This window comes from Epargyreus clarus, unplaced genomic scaffold (genome assembly GCF_041222505.1).
Source record: "Epargyreus clarus isolate Ecla_fem2 unplaced genomic scaffold, WU_Ecla_fem_2.2 ptg000007l, whole genome shotgun sequence".
Taxonomy (NCBI): Eukaryota; Metazoa; Arthropoda; class Insecta; order Lepidoptera; family Hesperiidae; genus Epargyreus; species Epargyreus clarus.
The window spans coordinates 22,166,216-22,188,127 of record NW_027332215.1 but is presented as its reverse complement, the minus strand read 5'-3'; the positions used below and the strand labels follow the sequence as shown (position 1 = coordinate 22,188,127).

Genomic DNA, 21,912 nt, shown 5'->3' with positions numbered 1-21,912 from the left:
TATATAGAATAATACACTGTGCCCTGTTGTTTTATTATGTAAGAATTGTAAGAACTTGCACCGCCATCTGTTGAAAATTATCTGTACCACACCGACACAGACCTAACGTCGTTATGCGGCAAGCCCGAAAAGTCTTAGGGATATACGATGTTGCGTAAGTAGTTGTAGAATATAGATAATCCAAGCGATTCCAACTGTACGTCGGCGGGATATAATTTAGACTGTTACAATTTTCGTAAATATGCTCCTACTTTAGGGGAAACAAATTCATACTTCTATTAAAGCATGCCGTAGTTCGGATGGTTGTGCAGCCAAATTATATTTATTATATTTAGATTTATATGTTTTTCCTTTTGTATAACTGTATACTAGTATGTGTAGGTAGGTATTTATCGATGAAAAAACATTGCACGAGCTCATAGGGAAGACATGCTTTGTATGTTTGAATGCAAATGTAAAAATATACATTTATTCAAAATAATTCCATTTGTATCATTGAAATGAAGACTTGTCTATTTGAGAATGAGGTTAGTAGTTCAGCGCCAGTCTCATACGACCATTGAAATCAATGAATTTGTAAAATATATTTTCTTAAAGGAACAGATAAGGGTATTTTTTACAAAGGACCCACGGAATTTTTCGGTACTAAATGTAATTGCTGACGCCTTTGAAATTTTCACCATGTTACGTAGTCAGACATGAGTCAGACTGTAACTTTCTACGGTTATAATCTTGCTTGTAATTCGTAATTATGGTTTTAAAAAGTGCCACGCGAGAACAATTCTAAAGTTGAAAGAAAGTAGATAAACAATAAGGGTATGTGAAATTTTACAAGGTTGTAATATTTTTTAAGTTATCTTGGGTAAACTTGTTATAATCATAGAATATGAAACTGCCTAGGCATATATTCTTCAAAGACCATAAATAAATACTATTTTATTAATTAACCTTTAGTCGATATGATTTATAACAATTTAATATTATTACAGCTACGAATACTTCGAAAAAAAATCACAACCCGAAAAATTCGGCCTCATTCTAGAAATATAAATGATTTTGATTTCTGTGCGATCTCAATAGTAATGTTGTAATTATCTCGAGAATAAAGTACACAATTTGTGTTTTTATTCCACTTACTCCTAATCCTACGCATACTATACAAAATAAGTTAGAAAAATTATAGACAAAATCATATACCAATTATTTTATTTTAACTGGAAGCTAAAAATCTAAGTCATTATTATCAGACAAATAATACACAAATAATCTAATTTATAAATTGGGTATTTAATAGTATTAGGGATGACAACATTTGGTTAGTCGACACCAGAACCGTTTCGTGGCCGAACCTTACCTAGTCCTTATTTACTTAATAATATTTTACTCGATATTTAGTCTTTAGATCTAATGCTAAGTAGGTATATAAAATATTTGCACATTATTTTAGTCTATTTACCAAATAACGTTAAACTGTACGGCTGAACTTTAGATAGCTCTGCAACAGCTGTATTTATGTAACGTATATTCAAGGGTGGTAATAGAACGAACATTGCGTGTGATATACAGTATACTACTAATGATGGTGTAATTTTATAATTAATTACCCAGAAAAGTCTCGGATTTTTAACGGACGACGCAGTTTTATAGACATCTGGATAAATAAGACAGTAGTGATGTCCAAACCTATGACAATATATTTGTAGCCCTTTATAGATTTTGCAATGTATTTGTACCTACAGTTGCTTTAAACTAGGTTCGACCCCTATACAGTACAAAGTGAAGCTCATTGAAGTGTAAAAGTTAGTTAATTATTATAGTCATTCTGCAATTCGTACTCTGTGGCCTGTGCGATGTTGTATGGTACGGGTGAAAGATCTCAATAGTCTCATAAATGTCATTGACATTTAATTTTGTCACTGTGTCACGATTAACTATTTAGCGAAATTCGATATCAATAAAGATTTTAAGATATACATTTTAATGAGATATTAGAACATGTCATTTATTTATGAAATTGTAGTACAAAGTGTATTAAAATTAATATGATTAATCGATGACATTATATCATCATGCAGCTTGTAATAAAGGTCTAAGAGCCAAATTATTACAAACTTTCAGGTTGATGTATAGATGTTAACTCTTTAATACGCTTATTTATTCTACTCGAAAAAATAAGCGAATAAATGATCATTATTGTTTATCCTCTCGTTACAATTATTCAAATAATGATGCTCATTGAATTTTGATAAATATTATTCTCGTGTTATATTGACAACTCTCAATACCAATAATTATGGCATCATTAACAAGTGCCACTGCATCATTGCTGCAACTTCAGCGCACGGACTATAAAAAGTAGTGTCATTGAAAACTGTAAAAATATTAAGTTTTGTTATAATCTGAAAGAGAAAATGCCAGGGCCGTGAAGAAATTTACAAAAAAAGTGTTACTAGACATATTATTGGCTTTATCACCTCAACTGAATTTCAGAATTCAGATTTTAAAGATTAGCCGGATTCGGAGTTAATATTAAATTTCGCAAACAGTGTTCTGAAAGTGAAAGTGAAAGAAAAAAATAGAAAGTTAAATTAAATTGGATAGTAAAACTAATGTTTATGAAAAACTTTTTGCTCGTAATATTTGCACTAATTATTGCATTAATTATTGCACTAATTACAAACGCTTTCTACAATCACAGTCCCACACTAGGATTCCCTGTGTCGTGGGTGCCATGATAAAACAGAAATCTAAATTCATCATTTAGATATTCGTCTCGCCGGGGTTCGAACCTGGGACCCTCGGCGTGTCAGACCGGTATGGTGACCGCTCCGCCACGCGGATCGTCAAGTTAATAATTGTTTTTTGTATAATGTTGTATAAAAATAAAAGTTGATGTGCCAGTGCCTCTATGGATTTGCGAGTGCAGCCCCGAAGGCTTACGCCCTGACAATTATAAATACTGTCGAATTTGGCAAAAGTTAAATAAGAAATAATTAGGTACCCTTGTAATTCACACGGAGTTTTAGATACATGACAGTGGTATTTTTCATTAACAAAGAATTACTGATCCCCCAGGTGTCATCTCTAATGGTGCATGTATTCCTAAGGTAGAGCCGCCCTCACACGCCCGTCACAGGTAGACATATGTTTTCAGTTACAATACAAATGACCTCTAGACGAGTATCGATCCTGTCTGCGATACGACGTTTAGAGGCTGTTGGACTAACATTAAATTTGATATTACATTTTTGAAAATCTGAAATGTGTAATTTTTTACATAATGAACGTACAATCTTAGCTACTTGTCATAAACAAGTATTCACAACAAATTTTACCAAGAAAGATAGGATAAAAACTACTTCGCTACAATTTGTATATAATCATAAATAGTGGAAGCAAATTCTTACGAAGTAGTTTTTATCCTGGTATTATAACATGGATTTTTATTTTGCCTGATACTTATCAAAGAAAAACAATCAAATTTCGTCTATTGTCTAAGATTGCGGATAGTAATAAGTATAATAATAAAGATTCGTTTAGGTATATCTTCAGACATTGAATTTATCAGATACGTGCGGGTAGGCAGAATAATAATATTTTAATAAATTTGTATTAGCATCTGAGGTATTAACATATTATTCATGTCATAGAAACATAACAATAGCGTAGTGATGAACTTGTACGTCTATACGAAAGTACACTTTATTAGATCAGCATAACTGTTTTGTCGTCTGCCGACTGTCTTGTCAATTAGCGAACACTAACATCTGTCAGTCAACGAACGATAAAATTGTCAGGTCGACCTAATCTAATGTATGAATGAGACCTATAGTAACATGGCCGCGCAGACGCTGTCAGATATATTGTTTATATTGTCTGCTAAGGCAAGTGTCTGACACGTTCAATTACTGTAGATATATAAATCCTTAATACATAATAATTAAAATAAAGGCGTTCTCAATACATCCGTAGATGACACAAACTTCAAACAGTATATATAATTCACAATAAATTCTATCTATTGTTTTATACGTTTACAAACAATTTTTTTAGGTATATTCCGCGTAAAACTAGTCTAGTCGCTCTGAATATAGAAATGAATCGCGTCGCCATAGGAAATTGTATGACTATACCTGCACGCAACAACTTCATAGCGGACTAGCGCTTGGCGCGGACTATACCTGCCTATAACCAACATTCATAACTGATCCTCATAGTTTTATATTGAGAAATTTATTAAACGGTTCAAATTATTTTTATGTCGTAGCAGTTCAGTAAGTTTTGTGAATATTCAGCAACGGAATTTATTTCGATGCCTCCAACGCCGGAATTGTGTTTCTTCAGCAGTACCTACTTAATTCACAAAATTATGATTTTGGCTTTACTAAAAATGGCTATTTAACAGTGTTTTTTTAAACGAGACGACTGTAATGTAATAATGTATCTTCAACAAATTAATGTTATACAGAGGCGTAATGTGCCAGAAGCAGGGAGAGTGGTCTGCCTCGAGCGGCACAGTTTGGAGGGCAACAGAATTAAATTTTAATTTTATTTAAAAAATAAAAATAAAAAAAATCACAATTACCTATCATGCTATAGGGTGTTTTAGCAGTAAAGCGTAGCACTGAAAATTCAAATCCCCATGTGTATATGTTTACACAGTAGTAGATGGTAAACGAGACAACATCGCCGAGATTATTTAAAAGTTATGCAATACCGCTGTGTGGCTTCGATGTCGATATGATGAAACTATTTTCTTGCGTGTGAGACTGTGACGACACATAAAATAAACGAAAACTGCTACACGACGCACTACTAAGGTACATAATACAATAGATCTTATTGTATATTTTGTTTGGCAGATAGCTTTAGCACCATTAATTTATAGTATTGAAGATTTTTTTACATTAAGAAAGAATATTCTATTGCAGTAATGAATATTTGATTTTTCCACATTAATTGCTGTAACTCATTTATAATTCAAAGTACATGTTGTCATGTATGTTTAAATAATCGGATCGTTTTGTTCCTATCTTAGTGTAAACTGTTGTACCTAATATTTGCGTAAAACACCCCATTGAAATCTCGAGGGTGGAGCGACGGGAGCACGTGCTCCGGTATTCAGGGATGGAATCAGGATAGGTAATAAGAAATATCCAATCGATGGTACAACGACTAAATAAAAGAGAATAGATAAAGTATATTTCTCCCTTTAATTTATTTTGTAGTTACGTGTAAACGTTCGCGTATCTAATTGAATAAATGAATATTGAAAGACGCGTAGGTATATAGATTAGGATCAAAGGTTGAATTCAATCTCGCCCCACCCTAAAACAAGCCACATGCTATCTGTAGACATTCATGCACTATATACGATATAATTTGACAAACCCAGTTTAAATTTGATGATTTGATTTGTAAAATTGCGGGTACTTAATGCACACGGATATTAAAAGTTATACTTCTTGGAATAATGTAATGTAAACTGTTGTAAATTTTAAGCAAATAATTAATATTTACAAATGAAAACAGAAATTATCAGCAACATATTATCAAAGCAGCGTAATTCGTAACATAATTTTGTAAAATGATCCAAACGTATAATGATCTCTTAGTTAAGAAAAATAAATTCATTTACAAATGCCAGTATAATTCTTAACGCCTCTAAAGAAGTATAACTTCAAAAACGCCCATCAATTGATATGAGTTTAAAAGCAACAAAAAATAAATAAATAAAGGAATAAAAAGGAATAATATAAAAACAAAAAATATTAAATCATTTAATCAATTCAGGCTTAATGAAGAATTGCAACATGCGATGACAAATGATGGTCGTGGTAAATCAATAGTTTTCGGGTCACGATCTTGTTCACATCAAACAATAACACACACGCATATGAAAATAAAGCAACATTTATTATTTTCTTACATATGTTTTCTACTAAAAAGTAATATTACCATAACAAAAAAAAAATTGCATGCATACCACATCTTAACAATACAATTACATGTATAAAAATAACCAAACCAAAAAGAAATAAAAAAAAAAAATTGAACCTGTTTTTACGTGACGTTTGACGCGTGTCATTAATTTATTCTAGTTTTAAAAAATGGACTTTTGAAAGATGTTTTAGCGACCATTTTTCCGAAGATTTCTAAAGTAGAGCAGTCTTATAGTTTTACTGGTTTATGACTTTTAGATATGTCTTTATATAAATAAAAGTTGCAGATGACACTGTGGTCCCAGGTTTAATTTTCTTTTTAGATAAATGTATAAGTTCCACTATGTGTATAGATTGTATAGTAGGCCTTTAACCTTATGTTTTAATTGAAAAAAATATATTAAATTCATTTAACAAGTGATCTTCCTTATATTCGAATATTATAGTTTTATAAGAACTAAGCTTGTAGTAAATCTGATCAACTGATTCTCTAGCTAACTACTATATGAAACGAGTTGTTAGTTTTACATTTTTTATTGGGTTTTAATGGCGTATTCCTATTAGCGTATCTTTTAAAAACAAATGTTACTGAACACTGTTATAGAAAAAATTATAAAGTGAAAGTAAAAAAAATAAGTATAAAACTGTATAAAAAATACCACTGCTGGGTAAAGGGTTGTCAGGTGCGTGTGAATGTTACCGTGTTTACCCAATTAAATACCGGCTCGCTTTGTGATACGCCGAACTCACATAAGTTAAATGCTTTTAAATTGCTATCAGATGGTATCTGTGCATCTTAACGAAATTTAAATGTTTTTACGGTTTATTTTTTTTGGTTTGACCTAATCTACTTTTATTTTTGTCACGGTCGTCCTGATCGGTGAGTTGCGCGGCGACGTCGTCGTCGGAGAGTCCGGACAGGCGCGCGCAGTCCGGCAACTCCGACTCCGGCAGGAACGGCGTCTCCGTGCCCGTGGTGCCGATCAGCAACACGTTCCGCTTCAGATCAATGTTGCACTGTGGACCATACATAACTATAAATATTTAATTGTATCAGGCGTTACTTTGCGGAAATCCATGCTATTAAGTTAAGATTAAAACTATTTCGCAACAATCCGGTACAAATATGTACGATGGTATATATTTATTTAAACCATGCAGTATGTACCACCATACCCCATGCCACCCCATGGGCCACCATAATAACGGGAGGGAGGGTGGTACATACTGCATGGTTTAAAAAAATATATACCATCATACATATTTGTAGCGGATTGTTGCGAACCAGTTTTAATCTTAACTTAAAAGTATAGATATCTCACCGCCTTGTAATTGAAGGAAGTCATTAAGTGGCTTAAACTGCTGACAATGATGTCAGCTATTTAATGGCTGTCATGGTGTAATTTACGCGGAACAATGCCGACATGTGCAACAGTGTTAAGCGGTGCAAAACACGAAATCAAAGAAAGTGCGGAGAAATATCGTTTCATTCGTACATGATCTAAAAACTACATTTTTAAATATTTTTCATACACGAAATTGGATGACAGTGACAATTTCAACTGTCAAAACTGATTACACATTCCTGTTAGGAGTGAGTAATTATTTTTAGTGTGACTTCACTAATCTATGCTGTGGACAATAAAACATTTTAACAACGTGACAATTTTCTAATATTTGGTGTTACAAGGGCAGTATTCATATCAGTAGACGCTTCCTTCACCCACGGCCTTATGTTGGTTATTTTTTGTCCTGATATACCATGACAATTATAACTCGCTGTTCCTGTAATGTGTGAACCTCTAAAGAATAAGCAAATTTGGCAAAGAAGACTTTGAAAGTGATAATACCCTGTAACGAGACTCAGTAATTTGAAGTACTTTTTATATTTATATCTAACAATAGGGCAGTGAGGCTTCTTAATGGAAAACAGTCACAATTCAATTACAAATAAAAAATGAAGAATCAGTAAAAAATGATCTTATAAAATTTATGCTTCCAGATACTTCATTAACCACTGCAGAATTATGAAGAATGCTTTACCTCAGCAGCATTTAACATTGCTACTATCAAACAAATTGTGTGTGGCTGAAGTGGATGTGTAGTCAAATAATTGAATAATCTATAGTTACATATAAATAAAATTGGAGTGTCTGTTTTTAATATTGAAATAACCGCTTTTTACTACATGCATTTGAATATACATACAGTAAATACACCAAAATATTTTTTTTTACAATTTTTGTCTGTCTGTCTTTCTGTTTGTTCTGGCTAATCTCTGAAATGGCTGGACCGGTATTGACTGGACTTTTATTGGCAGGTAGCTGATGTAATAAGGAGTAACTTAGGTTACTTATATTTTAGAACTAGCTGTGCCCTTGTTTCTTTTTAACGTGGGTGAAACCGCTTGTTTTAAAATAAATATACTATTGTATTATTATTATTAAAAAATAACCTGATGCCTCTTCAACATATCCAGCCCTAAAAGCATGTCCATAGGTTGCTCTTCAAGTACTGAGAAGGACGTTGTCAGGAAGTCTTGCTCAATTCTCATTTGTACCATGTGGATGCGACCGATGATCCTTTGCACGCCCACACCTTTGGCGATTCCGGCCCATCTATGATAAAAAATAATGTTTTAGTTTGTTACCTGTTATTTTATCATTAGACATCGGATTATTATGCACTATCAAAATGCCGGTATATGCACTAAAAGGGGGCGAAATATTCCCAAAATATGCACTATCAAATTACTATTTATTATTATTTTTACGATGATTTAAGCAAATTAATATAGGGTATCCGGTAAACGGTGTCACAGACCTTAGTTTTTGCCATTACGGTCAAGTTTTATAGATAAATCTACAATTATTTATCATTTTTGTTGAACTATAATAAAATGACAACATATTTTCATGTAACCAAAATGTGAACATATAAAAACATTTTATAATATCGAAAAAATATTTATTAAGACATTTTTTTAATAAGTGACTGAAAGTAAAAGTTTAATTTAACTTTTCACTTTTTTTAACTTTTACGAATTTCTGAAAAATTAAGGTCATCGTCATATAAACTTTTAGTATTTCGTGAGTAATCGTAATATTAACGTTGTGTTGATGGAAATTTTGAATATGGTAAGTTTGTATATAGTACTTTAAATATGACCTTTACAAAAGTTTACTTATTGAACGGGAAATAATATAAATGGGGCATCACCCAACTGTAATCTTACAGTTATGAACCATAAAAACAATGCGCCGAATAGATACATACAACTACTGATCAATATAGATAGCACTATCAATAAAAAGTACAATAAATATAAGTAAAATATGCAAAATAACGCCAAAAAAGCGGTGTTATCGCATATTTGCATATGCAAATGCATATAATCCGATGTCTAGTTATCATATTCTATTTTATGTAAATAAATAGCTAATAGCACTGTGGCTCTCATGCTCACACCCAGTGGTGGAGTAATATCGTCGCAGGTCCGGGGTGGTAAGTTGAAGAGGCCCCCAGTGTAAAAAGTTGATTTGACTTTACAAAATCACAAATGTGTCATAGACTTATTCACCGGCAAATACGTATGAATCCGGTGTCCTTTTTTTGGCAACTGTGCCCCCGCTTCCCCCAAGTTCGGGGATCCGGGGCGGACCACCCCCCTTAGTTCACTAGAGCCCATACTACTCCTTACGTAAAGCTGTGGTTGGCTGTCGGTGGACATACATCCAAGGCGATCATCTTGGTCCTTAGGAATGGCAATACATCTGTGTTCGACTTTAGCCAAAACTTTTGTATATGTGTTACTCACTATTATAAAAAAGGTTTTGAAAATAAATATATGAACATCCATAACCAACTGTAAATATAATAAGATTTCTCGATGGCAACTGCAGGTGTGTTGTTATGCGTTGAGGATATATTATATAAATCTGCTTAAGTCTCTTCATTGAATAAGTAATAGATGAGCGGAATTAGATTATACCTAAATTATAATAATATCCCCTGATATATCTGAGTTAGGTTGGGCCAACCAGAGTATCTCACATTCCAGAAGATCCCACATATTTGCACTTCCTCTCCTAAATGTAGTGCATATTTGTATGTATTTGTATGTTGTGCGTGCATGTTTGATGGTGGTAGAACCCTTTGTGGTTCGACTGCGGCGGCACCACCACCACACCTATTTCTGCCTTATAACAGCAGTGTTAAGCGCTGCTGTGTTCTGGTTTGAAAGGTGAGGTAAGGGAGACATACTTTTCCGAGGCTTTCCAGCTTAGTCCTTAGAGGTAGCGGCGCATCTGTGGCCGACCTTAGGTAGGAATATCTGTACCATCTATAGTTGATTACAGATGTCTATGGGCGGCAGTAGCCACTTACCATCGGGTGGACTGCATGCTCGTCTACTACTCCATATAATAAAAAAAAATCAAAACTTTAAATATAATAAAATTACCTGGTATCGACTAATCTCATGATGTTGCATCTCTCAGCACAAGCAGCTGACATTATTGTGGTCTGAGCTCCGGAGTCTATGAACGCTTTTACAGGAAATCTGCGAACACACAAATAAATTAATATATACAATAATTAATGAGAATCAGAAAAACACTTTATTATTCAAAATACATTTGTTGGAAAGTAAACTTAATTTTAAGATAAATCATGAGTAAGCAATCAAAACAAGCAGCTTAGATACATGTATTGTACTAAATTATTATCTATATATATATATATATATATATATATATATATATATATATATATATATATATATATATATATATATATATATATATATATAGATAATGTATTTATCTAATCTAGATATATTTATATAAGGTGAGAGTATTAAAATGAGAAGCAACTGTTCGAAAGGCTACATATTTTATGTAGGTTATTGGATTGTAGTTAATGGTAGAGCCATTTGCATATTATAGCGGTTAGTCCGATCAATAATAATATGGATGCTACGTCGTCTGCAGTGTTCAGAAAATACTTACGAATCGAAAACGAATGATGGGTGTGTAAAAAAACAGAAACGTACGCGATTGCTGTACGCCAAAATATGACATCACAAACAAAATATTTAAGGCTCGACTTGGCGGAGGCACTGCCGTGCCTCCAGATAGAAATGCATTTTTACTATTGAATTAAAAATTCTCTTTTTTAGAATGAGCTTTAGGTATTGGAAATTAAGGGAATATTTTCAAATATTTTATGGAAGATTTTTTTATATAATAGTGTTTTTTATCGCTTATATTTCTTTTACTACACCCCTGACTCCAATTCATTTGACAGTTTTAATACCACACTGTATCAATTTACTGAAAAATATAGATATGATTTCAATACATAGGTAAAATTAATTTTTACATTTCACTTAAAATTTTCATAGTTATATATTTTAACTCGGAAATTGAGGTTAATTTGTGCACCCATATTAATATTGTATAAGCATAAAAAATGTTATTTATCTGTAAGCACAGCCTCATTAGCATGTATTAAAGTGAAATTATTAATGATTAGTAAGTATTATGAGGTGTCCCAATAAAAATTACATACCCATTTACATGACAGTTGATGTAGAGCATCACAACAGTGCCAAAGGTCTCCGGGTTGTATTCCATTGCAGCCTCCATGTTGGCCTCGATGTTCTTCTGTCTGATTTCTTCGGCGATCATCCTCTGCGCCTCGGTGTCGAAGGGATCCGAATTCATCATACTATTGTGTGAAATAATTCGGTATTATTACATAATCATCATTTAAGTAATTTCCGATGATATTTGATAACGTCCAAGGAACAAAAGTTTTCTATAGTATGGCTAAGTTGATCTGTCCCATCTCATATTCCCTTCCAATAACAAGTAGCTCGTGTTACTCTGTTCTGGTTCATGGGGGTAGCTATAGCTGTTAAGGAACAAAAAGACGAAAAGTATTGTCCCACCCTATACTATGTGGTCAGGATTATGTAACCCTTATTTAAGTTAAGATTAAAACTACTTCGCAACAATCCGCTACAAATATGTATGATGGTAATGCATGGATTTCCGCAAAGTAACGCCTGATACAATTAACTATCTAATCCTTATTTCCCTCATGCTATGCGCGCGGGGTAGGCAGCAGACCTCTCCTCCCCTCCCCCTTTATATACACCCATGTTGTGATCTAGTATAGGAATTCAACCTGTGCCATTTCGAAGGTGGTAGTGCTCTTTGTAGTTGGATCTCAGAGGCACCAACGTCACAGCTGTAGTATTGGGAAAAGGGTGTGGTACTGGAGACACGCTTACCTGAAGCATTCCAACCAAGTACTTAAGAGTCATTTGTGGCCGACGTAAGATCATTACCTTATCTCGGGTTATTTACAGGTGTCTATGTAACTGTTTACCATCACGTTGACAGCATGCTCATTTGCTACTTTAATATTTAAAAAAAACATTGTAGAACCCCTCATAGTTTCTCCCGTGGGACCCACCACTACACCTATTTCTGTCTAACCACTGCAATCTCATGCACTTCTGTATTCTGATTTGAATGATATGCAAAGGAAAGGACTTATATACACTTATGCCAGGCTATTCATCATATTCCTTAGGAGTGGTAATGCATCTGTGATGGGCTTGGTTGTTAAGATTAAATAAAAGATGCTGATCAGTGATGCCGCTCGATATGCTACTATCGATCGTCTATTATAGTGTGACAAAAGTGAGAATATCGATAGTATCGACATAACCGATATTATCGATTGTATCGATAGTAGAAATATGTTTGAAGGTCGTTGAACCCTTTGCGGTTCGAGTCCGGCGGCACCACTGCATCAGAACATAACAGTGTTGAGCACTGCTATGTTCTGATTTGCAGGGTGTGGTAAGAGAGATACTTCTCTGAGGCGTTGCAGCTTAGTCCTCAGAGGTTGCGGCGCACCAGTGGCAGACTCCAGGTAGGAATATCGAATCCTATCTGGGGTTCATTACAGATGTCCATGGCCGGCAGTAGCCACTTACCATCAGGTGGACTGCATTCTCGTCTACTACTCGTATATTATAAAAAAGTCGGTCTATCCATGATCTGCAATAGTATCGATATTATCGATAGTCCAATCGATATTCTAACTGATTTTCGAGTTCAAGTATCGATTGTTCAGCATCGCTAATGCTGATATTTTATGCCAAAACATTTATTCCTTTTACATTTTTCACACGATAATTATATTAAAATCCACTGTTTTTACTACTTTATAAACTATATTATGCCAGTGTCCATTTTCTACAATCAGGTAGGTGATCTACACTTTTTTATGTAAGGTTGATCACAGATGGCCATGGGCAGCCGTGGCGTATTTACCATCAGATAGACTGCATGTTCATTAGCTAGTTCCATACCTTTTTGCTACTATATTGTAATACTACTATATTATCTAATATATAAAATTCTCGTGTCACAGTTTTTGTTGCCATACTCCTCCGAAACGGCTTGAGCGATTTTGATGAAATTTTTTGTGCTTATCCGGTATCTATGAGAATCGGCCAACATCTATTTTTCATCCCCCTAAATGTTAGGGGTAGTACAACTCTAAATTTCATTTTTATTTATATGGCAATACAACGTTTGCTGGGTCAGCTAGTTATATATAATAATTAAAATCATAATTATGTAAAGAAAAGTTTTAACTTACCGAATCCGTTGTTGCTGGCGCTCAGTCCTAGCTGATATTTGATCACGAAGAACAGAAGCAAAGGTATCTGGTTAATATAGAATTACAGTTATAATGCATAAATTATACAATATTAATTAGTTTTAGTGAAAGACAAGTAAAACAGTTGTTAGGTTTAGTATCTATATAGTTCCGACATTGTCGCGACGATAAAGTTACGAAAGTGTTTAAATCGAAAGGTAGAAACCGAGCTGGATAATTAATAAAACGTTTTTATAATGCAAATGGGTTGACTAAAAAAATTCAGTCCAGAGTATGATTAAAAAAAATCTTTTCTAAGCATTTTCTTGAGTAAGCCAACCTGTTTTCATGTTTAAACCTGCTTACCCTTGTTGGAGAACTCAGGGATCTCCGACTGAACCCACCCGAAGTCTTGCTAGCGCGATGCCCCGTTCGGGCTCTGTCCTGGGGGAACAGTTTTCGTTCTTCCCTTACCATCTAGTGTTTACGACGGGATGAGACCACACATGCCGCCGTCCTTCCCGGGGTCGCTTGCTGGAAGGTTCGAGCACCCACTTTTGCCGCCCGCAATCCCGGGAACCCCCTTTAAGTCGACTCCTACGACAGGCAGGGGATAGCGTAGCCCTATTCTAGTCCACGGACAATACCTGCCTACACAAGAATTATGACGGGAGAAAATAGACAACTTAACGTTTGCATATTCTATAGGCTTCATACTCTCGATTTGGTATGTAATTTGTCTATTAATCAAAGCAGTGAAATGTTTTAGGAAAAAAATTGTCATACTCTGGACTAAAATTTTGTAGTCAACCCATTTGCAATATATTTTTGACATAAGTATTTAATTTGATATAAAAACGTTTCATTCATTAACCAGCTCGGTTCAGATCGGCCTATATTGGGATCCTCTAATATAAAGGGGTGTAGACACGGCGCGCGCATCTCATATACACAAAATGGCGTCGGTCGTCGACGATCGATACAAAATACAGCGGCTGCAGGTGTTCGCGACTTTGTTGCCGCGAGAACGTCAGGAAAATATATTAATATAAAAACAATATATTATACACATAGATTAGTAAAGATTACTCACTCCTAACAAGAAAATGTACCCAGTTTTTGAATTGAAACAGTTGCGTAAAAAAATTTTGCCAGTCTCCGTGCTAAAATGTCCCTAAAATATTTGAAATTATTATTATAAATTATTTAATTATCATGAAAATTACGCAGTATTAGTTATTTATTCGTAAATTTTCTCTAAAAATGTTTTTATTTGTCAAGAATTCAAAAAAAGAACTTACTATAATAAGCCATTTGCGGCTTCATTCAATTTCAAGGCGGCGAAGTATCTTTACTAATCTATGATTATACATTGATTATTTATAAAGCAATACATTTATTATGAACACAAATATTGTGTTCATAATAAATGTATTGGTTTAAGCTTACAAACAATATACAAACTTATAACAACTTTAACAATATACAAGATAAAAACTTAAAATTACAATTTAATATAAGTAAAAGTAAATTTAAATTATAAATTTATACACAACAAACTATTAGTTATTCTAATTGTTAATTTACATATTATATAGTATTATCATTCGTATTATTTTCATTCTATATCCATATCATGGGAGTACATAATAATATTGAGGCATCTGCTATTTTAGTTTGAGAGTGATCACTGAAGTCACTAAAATTAGTTTGGAATTTTGGAGTGTCTGGTTTGGATGACAATGCATGATTACATAATGATGCATCATTATCAAAACCAAAAATATACTTAATTTCTCACGAGATCTTACTCTCATATACTAACAAGACAAATTAAATAAAAACTTGTAATAAAATCATAAACATCTCTCCTTTCAGCATTACTTATCCTATTCTTAACCAACCACATTAAAAGTATCATAATATATAATATAAAAATAGCAGTTGTGTTAATATAGCCAATTTACAATTCATTATTCAGGATTAAGTGTGAAATAAGCAATATTTCTATTATGACTAAAGATACATTTTTTATTTAACACATAAATTATATTATCCATTAGATTAGTAGCAATTATCTATTAGAACATGTCCATAAATCAAATTTAATAGCCAGTTAAGTAACAAAAATAAGGCACTTGTGTAAAATGTGCAGAGTAAAACTCATTTAAATGATGTGTTAAGGAAATTCAGGTATTTGATACTGGTGTTGAATGTAATGCTGCACTTTAGAGGTAACATTTAACAGTTGTTGATTTCTTGATTAAACACTGGTGGCAACAATGGTACATCTATGTCTGCCTTATAACAGCAGGGTCAGGCACCAATACATTCTAGCATGAAGTGTGGTAAAGTTGAGATTCTTAAGCAAGGCATTATAACTTAGTTCTAAGGGGTAGCAAGGCATCAGCGTCTAGTTGATTACTAATTTTCATACGTAGCATGGCAACTTACTACTTCAATTTCATAAAACCAAAAACACACCACTAGTACACCGATGTTGACATGACTAATGGCATCGCATGATTTGACAAACGAAATTAGAAAGTATTTTAATAAATAGTAATCATATCCCTGTTATATTTTAATACATGTAATCAAAGACAAATTCGTCTAGAATGAGCACCTTGTCGATAATATACCAAACGAGATGAGCAATTTAGTTGGATTTTAAAGCAATCCCATGAAAGATAATTTTATTGGTATGATGAAAATATTTTTAGGCTTCTTCCACAAGTGGTCTATGTATCCAAAATCACCAAAAATAAAAAAGTTTTATTGGTCTTTTTGTTTGTATAATACCTAAACTATTTTAATCTGATACTTAGATAATTGCTTAAGTACTTAACATGAAATTTGAGGCATGGCACTTTGTACACTATCACAATTATGATAAATATACAATTCAATTCGCATTGTCTTGATTTGAGCATGTCACTTTTCATACACTAGCCCTGTCATAATTATGATGAAAAAGTAATCAGAGTTAACATAAGGGTGTAGCAGTTCTTACAACTATCTAAAGTAAAAGAAGAGGAACAGTAGATATATGTGGGCGTGGCACTGTTAAAAATTATCATAATAAGATGATTGTAAAAAGTAATAAGTGTTGTAATAGGCTTGGCACATTTTTAAATTATTATTAAAATTGAACTTAAAAACATAACACCTTTGGTTCATGCGATGTAGAAAAAGGGCATCACTTTCTAGACTATCAGAATTATGAAAAATACAGAAGTGTGGATGTGGTACCAATTAAAATTATCATAATTGTTATAAACAAATAAAAAGGCTATTAATGGGCGTGGCACTTTCTACACTATCATTTCTCAATCGGTCACGTTATTTTGTGTGGGTTCAGCATTTTACACCATCATGATTATGATACATTAACAGGTGTTTTCATTGAGGTGTGGCATTTCTCCACCATCTTGATTATAAAAAAGTGTCAATTTTCTCTATGTGGGTGTGGCACTGAAACTATCACAATTAGAACAAAGGAATAAATATTTTTGTGTGGGTGTGGCAGTCTCTTCAATAAAAACACAATTATTAAAGGTAACAAGTGCTTTTACACTAAAATGTTCTTTATACCCTTTGTGCACTTGAGTATTGATTTATTTTAGGCTGCAATGTATAAATAGTATAAAATATTATATTAAAGAGTGATAACACAATTTTTCTTTGTTGTTATTCACATAAAAATCAAAACCGAGTTATTTAAAACCTAACATAATTTTTACCTATCCCACTTCGGAGTATCTCCTTTGCCTTGTATTTGTGAAATTGTTATAGAATGTTGCAAATGACAACTAAATTGTAGTCCAAAGCCTAGCTTCACAAATTTCGCATTTTATCTCATACTTTTGAACATTTTGCAATGTAATGTGAGGTCGGCATAGTTATATTTAGAACGGTGTGATTCATTTAAATTTAAGTATTAATGCAAATTAAGAATTAGTTTTGCATTGACAAATCGTAACTGTTAATAGTTGTTAATGTTTCTCCTACTCTGAGGTGAGGTCCGTCTATACTTCCATTTGGATTGGGTCTTCTATATTATATGGTTTATATCGCATAATGAATTAGAATTGAAGCAAATTGCAAGATTAGTTAGATTATATTCTTTATTTAACTCACCAACATTCCCCGTGAGCAATGCATCTGCTAGTCGAGGATTATTTTGTTTCAACAGAGCAAGCTGATCAGGGTTAGCGAGAAACATCTCACGTATAATACGTGGATCTTCCTCGACAGGCGGGCTTCGATTGGCCATTGATGGGCCAGCAGCTGAAGGCACTTGAATACCGCTGAAGTCTAAATTGGGTACTGCAGACGGCAACGCTATCCGCCAAAAAATTTATTTTCAATTAAATTATGTATTTTTTTTGTTTTCAATTATCACAATGTGACATTATTTGATAGTTATATTTTTTTTATAGTGTCACATATGTATGCCAAAAAATGCTTTGTCATCATTGACAATGACAATGCAATTTTAGTAAAGAGTGTGTGCAGAGTGCTCTAAGTACCTTGGCTAGCATCGCGCGTGTTCTCGTTTGTCGCGGACTGCATCAGGTGAATCAGGATAAGAACGTCACCATCTCGAACTCCCAGGTCCTTCATAGATTTTTTGTCCTCGGTTAATGGACGCCCATTAAAGTTTAAAATTATCTCCGAGGCAGGAAATCCGGATTCAACTTCGCAAAACGCCTTGAAGTTCTCTAATTCAAGATCTTCGGAAACGTCTAGGACGAATATTTCGTCCTTCAATGTAGTAACAGTAAGTTTCATGGCGGAGAGCAGTCTGCCTCGCTTCTAAACGGGCTGGCTGGCGACGGCAAGTTGTGTTATTTATACAAGAATGACTTTTACAATCATTGCAGAGTGCGAGTAGCACAAAATATGCACGCACAAAGGAACGTCTGTCACGAAATCACTACAAATTCTACAGAGGATGCGGCCTCTGTTTGCAATTTGCTTGGTTTACGGCGGACTGAAGCGAAGTCTAAGCTCGGCCGGGCGAAAACTGGCTGAATCGATTGATATTGATTTTGTGCGGGTGGCCGGGTGCTGCCGCTAGGCATGGGCCACATTGTAAAAACCGTTAATATTTTAGTATTACGGTTCTCGTCGCTTTTTGAAATATACATCATTATTTATCCAATAAAACAATATTTGAATATTACGTGTATATACATTACATACTACTTAATTTTTTACAATAAATTTAATTTTAATACTACATACGTTCCGTTTTACCTAATATCTACTAACTCCAATATGCGATAGCTTAGTCGCTCAGTCGTTCATTCATTTCATTCCATTCGGTTTTGTACGGCTGAGCGTGCAAGCGCGTAGGAAAAATAAAGAAGAGAAAAAGAAAAGTCTAGGAAAACCTTTGTTATTAATTTTCATTTACTCTAGTGTCTCTTAGAATTTAGAAGTTTATATGGAGTTTCAAATTGATGTAATTTAAGTGAACGGTAAAATTAAATGTTTAAATTATTATGTCTCTTGTAATTGTTATTGAGTAGAGACTGAACTTCGTTTATTTAGTTTACAATGTGAAATTGACGAGTTGACGTACAATGGTGAGTGTTTTACAATATATTTTATAACGTTTTTAGTTTTAGATATGATTGTTTTTTGGTTTAATAAAATATTTGAATAATTGTTTCGTGTATATTTTAATTTGATGTTGTTGATCTATTTTCTACAGACATACGGTGAAAGTGTTCCGATGTCTGCAATCTCGCGGGTATGGTTTCGATATTTTTATGTATGTTTTGATAACTAAAGTTGCTTATTGGTGAAGGTCTTAGTATTTTTAAATACTTCAATCAGTTAGATTGTCTCACATCTCTGCAATACGTGTATCTTTAAAATGATAAGCAATAGAGTAGACTGTAGATTTATTTCCCATTGCAGTTTCCTACATATAAAATTGTAATGTACCTAAAAAAATAATTGTAATTAAATAAATAAGTCTTTGTTACTTTAAATAAACAATTAGATTATTATTATTATTATATATTTAAAAATCTCATTAGGGTTAAAGTTATAAAAAATTTAAATAAATTGCACATAAAGAAATATTTGTTAATTGATAAAAAATATACCTTCATGTCCATGTAAACTCTCACTAACTTTATTGGGTTTATAGATATACTTTTCTTATCCTCATAGTGTTGCATATTTAAAAAACTTACAATAGTGAACATTCTGTATGAAAATAGAGTTATGAACAACTTGAACCCAAATTCTCATAAATAATTTTATGTCTTTTGACACACATTCTGTTATATTGTTGATCAGTAGACATCATGTTATACACTCTTTCAAAATGCCGAAATATGCTTGCATTATGCTCTGCCCCTGGTAAGGGTCCGTCGCAATTAAAACGGTACCACTGACTATATGTGTTATCAATATCTGATTTATACTTCCTGTTAATTAATTTAAGAATTTCGTATTTAATTACATAAGATAATTAATGCGTTTAAAATACAGTGTTAAATGACTAAGAAATATGTATTCTTTGAGAAAAAAATATTTCAACATGTTAGTTGTTATACTCGTTTCTATAAGTCTAAAACACCGATTATTACGCATATTCGTTTGGTTATGGTTATATAAAAATGTATACTGTAGATTCAATTCAGATTAGGTTTTCTTATTAAGATTGTATTTTAAACCAACTTCAAAAAGGAGGTGGTTATCAATTCGGCCGGTTACCTTTTTTTTTTTATGTATGTACACGAATTACTCCGCTGTTAGTGGACCGATTTTAATAATTCTTTTTTTATTGTGTAGAGATAGCTGGAAGTTGGTCCCATTTAAATATGGTTAGGATCCATCGATGGGTTCTGGAGAAAATGAGGGGAACTCCTCCACCCATGTAAATATAACAGCCATAACTTCGCCATTTATGAACCTATTTTAATGTCTTTAATTTCGTGTGTGGACAATTGCTACAAGTTGGTCCCATTTAAATATGATGAGGATCAGAGTGGGTTCTGGAGACAAAATATGTAACTCCTCAACCGATGGGAATAATTGAGTTGTGTTTGAAGATATTTGGTGTAGGTTCTAACGAAATTGCAAAGCCAGTTCATCATTGACTATTTAAGGGTCTTATAATGTGGCTCGGAGACAAAATATGTAGCTCCTCAACCAATGGGAATAATTGAGTTGTGTTTGAAGATATTTGGTGTAGGTTCTAATGCAATTGCAAAGCTAGTTCATCATTGTCTATTTAGTTAGGTTAGGTTGGAACATATAAGACAATATAAAACTAAACGAGCGCTGCCGCGCCCTGCAAGCGGGCGGTTCCAATCAATGTAAATTCAGACCTTACTTTAATTCATGTTCACCTTTATACAATTTTATATTGTATTAATATAAATGTTATTATGTCATCACTAAAAAGGGTGAAAAAAATTTTTTATGCTCATGTTAGACACGCTGTTTACATCGTTATCCAACGAAATACATCGAGCGCCGACTTCAGAAATATGTACTAAACCAACATTTATTTGAATTATTTTTTACTTTGTGGTAACATAGAAGTCGGTTGTATTTTTCGTTAAAAATTTTTTTGTAATAAAAGTATTGTTGCATTAATTATTTTAATCGTAAACATTTTCAGGCCTTCAGGCCTTCAGGGCCAAATCCGAAACTATAAGGATTAGCGAAAAATGCTGAAAGGAGTTACGAGGCCGATTTTGATAAAAATTAAAACTGCATCAATAGTTTTTGAAAATATCTTTTTCCTTAGCCGGGAATCGAACGAGTTCATTTTGAAAAAATACACCATCTATATTATTCCACTATCTGACAGTGTTTCGCTTACAAGGATCAAATTCTGGGAAGTAATGTTATGTGACAAATTAAAGAAAAAGGAAAATTTTCAAGAAAATATATATTTTTTCATATTAATTTGGCAGATAAGTTCCCGCCATTCATCAATTTAAACATCCGGGGGGTACGTCATATATATTCTAGCTCCTGAAATGATGATGCAATTTCGATTTTGGTGTGTTGGATATGATGACTTTATAGTGTTTTTAGCTATGTTATTAAAAAAAGTCTTGAGATGATTGTAGATCATCAGCTCTTTCCTGGTTGGAGTTTGTTGGTCTAGGGATGCCACGGAATAAATCCTATTTTTTTTAACTACTTTATCATACAAGCATGCAGTTCAATGATGGTAAATGTTCACTGCCGCCTATAGACATCTGTAAATAAGTCCATACACAACAGGGTGCCACTTGAGGCCGATCAC

The 21,912-nt window shown here is 33.3% G+C and overlaps 2 protein-coding genes across 3 annotated transcripts in view; one reads left to right on the top strand and one right to left on the bottom strand.

Moving 5' to 3' along the window:
* Positions 1-5,766: 5,766 nt before the first annotated feature.
* rngo (DNA damage inducible 1 homolog rngo) lies at positions 5,767-18,657 on the bottom strand. Of its 2 annotated transcripts, none has more exons than XM_073075109.1 (7): positions 18,158-18,657; positions 17,766-17,969; positions 13,626-13,656; positions 11,514-11,672; positions 10,405-10,503; positions 8,398-8,560; positions 5,767-6,959 (listed from the first exon to the last, which is right to left on the bottom strand). In XM_073075109.1, the coding sequence occupies exons 1-7, from the start codon at positions 18,417-18,419 to the stop codon at positions 6,759-6,761; spliced, it is 1,119 nt and encodes a 372-aa protein (XP_072931210.1). In that variant the 5' UTR covers positions 18,420-18,657; the 3' UTR covers positions 5,767-6,758. The 2 variants fall into 2 exon arrangements, with proteins under 2 accessions (XP_072931210.1, XP_072931209.1); XM_073075108.1 differs by having other exon boundaries at positions 13,626-13,692; positions 18,158-18,656.
* Positions 18,658-18,818: 161 nt separating this feature from the next.
* Positions 18,819-21,912, top strand: part of LOC140743666 (transmembrane protein 198) — a 30,294-nt gene continuing 27,200 nt past the window's right edge. The window contains exon 1 of the mRNA XM_073075111.1: positions 18,819-19,219. The gene's annotated coding sequence lies outside the window, so the exon portion shown is untranslated. The remainder of the gene's footprint in view (positions 19,220-21,912) is intronic.

Coding starts and splice junctions, on each gene's coding strand:
- rngo (XM_073075108.1), bottom strand. CDS start 18,419: ATGAAACTTACTGTTACTACATTGAAGGACGAAATATTCGTCCTAGAC. Junction 11,673..13,625: donor CGCCAGCAACAACGGATTCG/GTAAGTTAAAAC, acceptor TTCACACAATAG/TATGATGAATTCGGATCCCT. Junction 6,960..8,397: donor ATATGTTGAAGAGGCATCAG/GTTATTTTTTAA, acceptor TATGGTCCACAG/TGCAACATTGATCTGAAGCG.